This window comes from Alligator sinensis, unplaced genomic scaffold, assembly GCF_000455745.1.
Source record: "Alligator sinensis unplaced genomic scaffold, ASM45574v1 scaffold840_1, whole genome shotgun sequence".
Lineage (NCBI taxonomy): Eukaryota > Metazoa > Chordata > Crocodylia > Alligatoridae > Alligator > Alligator sinensis.
The window spans coordinates 645,539-652,630 of NW_005842643.1; the positions used below are offsets into that span (position 1 = coordinate 645,539).

The 7,092-nt window shown below is 44.1% G+C and overlaps 1 protein-coding gene across 1 annotated transcript in view; it reads right to left on the reverse strand.

Annotated features, from left to right (window-relative positions):
* The window catches only part of LOC102385138 (interferon-induced GTP-binding protein Mx1-like), a 31,245-nt gene that overhangs the window by 3,286 nt on the left and 20,867 nt on the right, over positions 1-7,092 (reverse strand). Inside the window, exons 11-13 of the mRNA XM_006033589.3 lie at positions 3,288-3,446; positions 2,796-2,872; positions 1,693-1,938 (exon numbers count right to left, since the gene is read on the reverse strand). Of these exons, the coding sequence (XP_006033651.1) occupies positions 1,693-1,938; positions 2,796-2,872; positions 3,288-3,446 (482 nt within the window). The remainder of the gene's footprint in view (positions 1-1,692; positions 1,939-2,795; positions 2,873-3,287; positions 3,447-7,092) is intronic.

A 7,092-nucleotide genomic window follows, 5' to 3' on the forward strand; every position in this document is an offset into this window, starting at 1 on the left:
ACTGAGGGAAGCATCCCAAGTTCTTGAAGTGAATCAAGTACCCTCGAGGGCTACTAGGCCTGTGTTTCCCAGGGTGCACAGAGCCACAATCAAGCCCAGCCCTGGGTAGTGGCAGTGGAACCCCCAGGCTAGCAGGTGTGCTCCAGGAAGGGAGTCGGCCAGATGTAGGGCGCCCCCAGGGAGGTACTTAGAGCCTGGAAGGTGGTTGGGTGCAGTGAGGTGGGTGGCTCAATGCAGGAGCACCCCCTACTGGCTCGCCACACAGGCTATCTAGAGAACTTATGGAATCTCCATCCTTGGAGTGGGGGGCACCAGCATGGTCTGGGGGGTGCAGAGTACTGTGGGTTGGGAATGAGGGGCAGCAGCAGGGCCCCCCCCGACAAATGTCCTCTTTTTTGAAACTGGAATATGGAAACCCTAAGCTTGGCACCTAGTTGCCCAGTACTCTTGGGGCTTAGCTATTTCTTAGCATACTCAGAAGCAGACCTTTAGGTACCTATGAAACTTTAGTCCTGATATTTTAGCTGCTCATAGATTTTAGGCACCCTCAAGATTTCAGCAGTTGCTAAACAGGACTTTAGAGGATTTAAACGTGAACATAGCATCTTTAAAACCTGATGCTTACTGATTTAATAGCTGAGGCCCCATGTTCAAAATTGGCAGGCATCTAACAATACAAGTCGTGTTGAAAGGCAATGGGCCTTAGTCTGAGCATCTTAATGTACTCAAGTTCCACTCGCTCCCTCTGAGACTTCAACTTCAAGTGCCTGTCACTGCTGTAAAGGGTTGATCACTTTTGAAAGGTTTACTCTTAATATTCCTGGCTTTGTGTCATATAGCAGAGAGTATCAAGGCTCTTAACTGCTAACTCACTACTCTGACTAATATGTAATCCATTACAGTCTGACTCACTTTAGGAAACCAGAAAGATGTGTGACACAAAAACAAACTCTACTTTATTTTCTTTGCATCCTATTTGATAGCATCTGCCTCCAAAATACCCCATTCTAGTAACTACAGCAATATGTTAGTTTCCATTGTGCTTTCACGAAGAGAAGTCTTTTCACTGCTTCTTATAACAAACTATATTCAGTATTTGTATTCAGCATTTGATAGATGCACCTTTTTAGCTTAATTGTACTCCAAAAATACAGTTGGGTGTCTAAGTGAATGCCACAGCACCTCAGTTGGTGACACCAGCTTACAGAACAGGTTGAGAATCAGCTTAAAACCAGAGTTCTGACTTCTTTTTTATGGCTAAGGTCTGAATTCAGGGACTGTTTAAGTTTTGAGGGTGAAACTGGTATAATCTGAGAGGAAGATGAGTAGCAAGAAAAGTAGCTTGAAAAAGGAAGCTCAAGATGAAGGAGACCTCTGCTTTCACAACTTCCTGTTACAGAGTGAGCCAATAAACTACTTTTGTAGTATGTATATTCCTTCCCCAACCTTTCTGGTCACCCCAGAATATGCCCATGATATTTTTCCATTGGCCACTCAAGGTTTCAGTTAATTCTGACAGATGTGCATGTACATCAAGTGGGAGATTATGTGCCATCTTCCTGTTGGTATCACCATATTCTTAAAACCAAAAGAGAACCCCTTCTATTGACTGCAGTGGGGCTGGATGAACATTATACACTGTTGAATTTAGAATGAAATAGGAATTGCTATTACAGGAATCCAGAAACTCACATTGAAGTATGCCTCCAGGTGACAAGCCAGTTCAACAGTGGATGGGCTCTTGTCTGGAACAATTCCATTAACATCCTGGAATTTCAGAGTTTTAAGTGCTTCCTCAACATTGTTAACATTGGTAGCTCTTAAAGCTTTTTTGTAAAAATTATCCTGGCAGTATACAATCTGCTCAATTTTAAATTGAGTTTGGATCATTTTTTCAGCTTCTGCTCTTTGCTGCATTTTAATGTCTTCAATTCTGCCCTGTGAAGGAAGATGGAGAAGAAAACTCTCAGAAGCTACTAACCAACAACCAGGCCTTGCTGCTGACAACCAGTTTGCCATTGAACAGATATTGGCAGTGTTGGCCAGTACTATCATATTCTTTCTCAACATGACATCAACACATTTCTGTCCCTGCTCTAGAGACACACCTCCCACACGGGTCCATAAAGTGTCTTTAGTCTGACTTAAAATAAGTAGATACCTGCAATCTGTCAACCTTGGTGTTCTACCGAAAGATCTTTCCTCTGATATAATCTGATTTAGATTTCATGGCAAGCCTTCCTGTCAGTTAAATAACTGATCGGCAGTTTGAGTCCAGCTAAGCCAGTACAGTTTAATTAGAGCTCTGTTTCTCTTTGAGCAGAAACTGAATGACTGAATTATGGTTATTAAAGCCTTGATGTTGTCCAAATACAAAGACATCAGCTAGCTCATTTGGGTGACCACAGCATCATGTAAGGTTTGCCCTTCTTCCTCAAAATTGACATGTTTGGAAAAAGTGTCAACAGTAGATTAGGAGTCATATTCATGTACACTTCTTTACAACTATCCTCACCCTTTAGTGAGGGTGTAATATGGTGCAGCCCACTCATCTAACTGGGAAAGGTGTATTTTATACATCAATGGAGAGTATAAACACTTTCAGTATTTCTGCAAATAAACTTTTTCTAATATTAGGTTTCTTTGTTATTTATTACTTTTTGAATATGGTAAGCATCTGTAGGATTACATATGCTGCTTAAGGAAAATTAATTAAATTAGAAAGTGACCAAGAGTAAAGGAGTAAATGTGCTCTATAAAAGGCCGTTCAGTATTGTTGTGGCCTTTTATCTCACCTTAGCAGCTCTGGTAAGATTGAAAAATTCTGGAAAATTAGCTGTGGCGACTTCTGTAAAAGACTGTCCAACAATATCTGAGGGGAAAAGAAAAACATAAAATGATGGCAGCAGTCTGATTAATAAGAAAACTAGTCAGTCTCCTTAATTGATCCAAATGACATTACTACATAGCTAGGCTTATCCAATACAATTTTAATTCCATCATACCATAGGATTGATATAATTTTCTTATCATGTTAAGTTTCTATTTTTTTCAAAAATTACTGGACATTTTGAAAATAGTGCTGTCAAAATCTGAAGGTCATGCACAGAGATTTGAGATCTTGACAAAGAAGAATCAGTTAGTGAAATCAATTTGTTACATATTCATTTTTCCCTCCATGAAATGTCCTGAGTACATGTGCCAAGATGTGGCAACTCTTGCCACATCAATCAAAACATAGACTAATACTTCTGAAGCTCTGAATAAACTTAGTAAATGAAACTCACCAATCACTTTACTTAAGACCTCAAGGGCAGGTCCCTCTAGTTCCCTGATATACTTCTTTACAATGTCCTCAAATGACTTGTAATTGATAAAACCTGGGAGTTCTCTTCCACGATACTGATTGTCAAATCTCCACACATCCTCTTGTATAGATCTTTTTACTATAACATTAAAAACAATATTATTTTAATTTATAAGCAAAACAATCAATTTTAAAAAGAAGCTTAAGTCTTTATTCTAAAGATGCTTTTGACTAAAATAGTGGGTTTCAAACTGGGATGCGAATACCCCTAGGGATACACAGTAAACAATAAGCAAGGTGTACATGCCTACATTTTAATAAAGGCAGTAGATCTTCTGATTAGAGCTGTGCAAAATGGCACTGTTCCATTTCGCCTTGATTTTCGCTGGTTCAACAGAACAGTGTTTTGTCTCAAATTTCATTTAGAATCGAAACAGAAAAGCTGTTTCGCCACTGTTTCGAGTTTCACTGGGGATGGGGAGTCAGACCAGCTGGGCTGACTTCCCATCCCCAGCGCTAGATTGCCCAACTGGGCTGCATTCCCGACCCCCGTGCTTGATTGCGCTGGGGGCAGGAGGCAGCCCAGCGGAGCTGCTTCCCCGACCCTCGTGCTTGATTGCGCCGGGGGCGGGAGGCAGCCCAGCGGAGCTGCTTCCTTGACCCCCGTGCTTCATTGGCCTACTGGGCTGCCTCCCACCCCTGCGCGATCAAGCATGGGTCATTGGAAAGCAGCCCTGCTTGGCTGCCCCCACCCCCCGCCGGATCTTGTGCTGAGGATGGGAAGTCAGGACAGCTGGACTGACTTCCTGTTCCCAGCCTATGGTCAAAACATTTCAACTTTCGAAATGTTTTGATCAGCCTTGTTTTGTTTAGAGGTTATTTTGATGGCCTTTGTTTCATTCCAATTTTGCTGTTTCAACCTCAAAATTTGTCAAAACAGTGTCAGAATTAAATGGCCGGCGAAATTTCGTACAACCCTACTTCTGATTGGTCAGTGCCAGGTGAGCCATAGTGTTGCCATGAGTTAACACAGGTGTTGACAGAGCTATATCTGGTGTAGAGGGCTTAGAGCAGTAATATTGTGCAGGTAAAGAGGTACGTGGCCCCCCCCAAAATTAAAACTCACTAGATTAAAAGAACTAATGCACAGTGGGCATGTCTACACGTGCTATTAATTCAAATGAATAAACTCCAGCTCAGTTTGTGCCAGAGTTCATTGCTCCTGGGTGCTGCATTTATGTGTGCGCCTGGGACCACAGCATGTTGAGCTGGGTTGGAGCAGCCCTAGCTAGCAGGGGCCCTAGGGGGCCAGCCTGTCACCCTGGGGCTGCTCCGACCTGGCTCAGCATGCTGTGGAGGGGCTGGTTGGAGCACAAGGGTGCTTCAGTACAGGGCTAACTGGCAGGCTAGCCCCCACATTGAAGCCAGCCCCATCAACGTCTACATATACATTGAGGTGGAGTAAATAATGCCAACGCAGGATGGTAATTGTGTTGACAAGTACTATCCTACAGCAGCATTTTATTAGTTTACTGTGGTCTAATAGGGCCACACATGTAGATTCTGAGACTTTACTGTGGAGCTAATTAGGCAGCTCTGCATCAATGTCTCATCTTGATGTATCCAGTATGTATTATAAGATTGATCCAAAATATGCCATTCCTATTTCTAAGACTGAGGCATAGTGGTCATTCAGAACAGCATAGAAACTGAAGGAGAAGGAAGCTGATCCTGTGGTGGATCAGAATACTGATCTATTAAGCCTGATACCATTCCAGAAGTGACTAATATCTGGTGCTTCGGGGAAAGGTAAAAAACAACTCAACAGCCACATCACAGGATGTCTAAGCCATGACTAGATTCCTACGTAAATTCTAGTACCACTATCACTAAAGCCTTGTCATTACTAGAGGAATTTAACCATGCTGAATAATATTGGTACCCCACAACTAACAGAAGTGGACTATAGTTATGTGAGTCCAAAACAAGTTTTTTTTCCCCTCAGTCAACATGGAGAAAGCAATCCTTGTCTTGGATTTGAGTCTCAGTGGTCCAGGTGGGCCCCAGGCCAGACCTGGGCTCTGTGCACCAAATTCAGGCTCTCCACTACCTCTGCATTCCTTGATCAGGCCCAGGGCCCCTGTGCTGCCCCTGCCTGGGCCCACAAACTGGGATTTGGCCCCATGTTCTGCATGCTAAGATTTGGGCTCAATACCTCCCCAACATGCTCACTAGGCCCTGCTCACTAGGAATAGGCTGTTGGGCCCCAAGCTGCCCCTGCATGCCAGGATGAAGCCCCAGAGTCCCATACAATCTCTGCCTGGCCCTGCATATGCTGGGACCTGGCTTTGCACAATGGGTTTGAGCCCTGGGGCCCTGCACCACCCCATGCACTGGGATCAAGCCCAGGGCTCTGCACTACCCTCATGTGGAGGGCCAGTGAGCAACCTGAGGATTGAAGGGAAACTAGGTGACAGTAACTATGAGATGATCACCTTCTCCATCCACTGTAAGTCAGGGAAATTGGCCAGTAGGTTAGAAATCCTTGATTTTAGGAAGGCTGACTTCCACAAATGTAGGAGATTAGTGGGCAAGGCCCTGCAGGACCATGGCCCGATGAGGAAGGGAGTACAAAGTGAGTGGTCATTCCTCAAGGAAGCAATTCTAAAAGCTCAAAGGAAGTCCATTCCCTTTTTAAAAAAAGGCAGCAAAAGGGCTGGGAGACCCCTTTGGCTCAACAGGGAAGTCATGGACCTTCTGAAATTAAAATGAGAAGCCTACAAGGGACGAAAGTTAGGAATAACTACCAAAAAGGCATACTCAAAAACAGTGCACACGTATAGGGAGCAGATCAGGACAGCAAAAGCACCAACCAAATACAAATTGGCAACTGGAATCAAGGACAACTAGAAGTCCTTCTTTAGATATGTAGGAAGTCAGAAAAAATAAGGGAAGCATAGGACCCCTGGTGAATGAAATGAGACAACTGATAACCAACACTCAGGACAAAACCAATCTCCTGAATGAATACTTCACAAGTCCAAGGGTGTTAGCCTACTTGACAGGATACAGGATGATCATGGTAAGGGTGACCAGCCTCCCATAATTAGCATAGATTTTGTGGGGGAGCACCTCCAAAGGCTAAATATCTACAAGTCAGCAGGACTAGATGGACTACACCCATGGGGGATGACATGGTAGGGGACCTACAGATCGGTAGCCATCTGGGGGACAGTGATCACCTAATAATAGAATTCACCATAAGACGTCGAGTGGGTAAGGTAACTAGTAGGGTGAAAGTGCTAGACTTTAGGAAAGCTGATCTCAATGAACTCAGGCGATTAGTCAAGGACGCACTGCAGAGTAGGAGTTTTGAAGAGATGGGAGCCCAAGAAGGGTGGCTGTGCCTTAAGGAAACGATCCTTCGGGCACAAAGTGAGACGATCCCGATGTGAGGTAAAAGAGGGAAAGGGGCCAGGAGGCTTCCTTGGCTGACCAGAGAAATCCAGGGCAGCCTAAGGGCCAAAAGGGGAGCACATAAAAAGTGGAAACAGGGAGAGATCACCAAAGATGAATATACCTCTTCTGCTCGCGCTTGTAGGGAGGCAGTTAGACGGGCCAAAGCTACCATGGAGCTGAGGATGGCATCCCAAGTAAAGGACAACAAGAAATTGTTCTTTAGATATATAGGGAGTAAAAGGAAGGCCCAGGGAGGAACAGGACCCCTGCTAAATGGGCAGAAACAATTGGCGACGGACAGGGGGGACAAGGCTGAACTCCTCAAT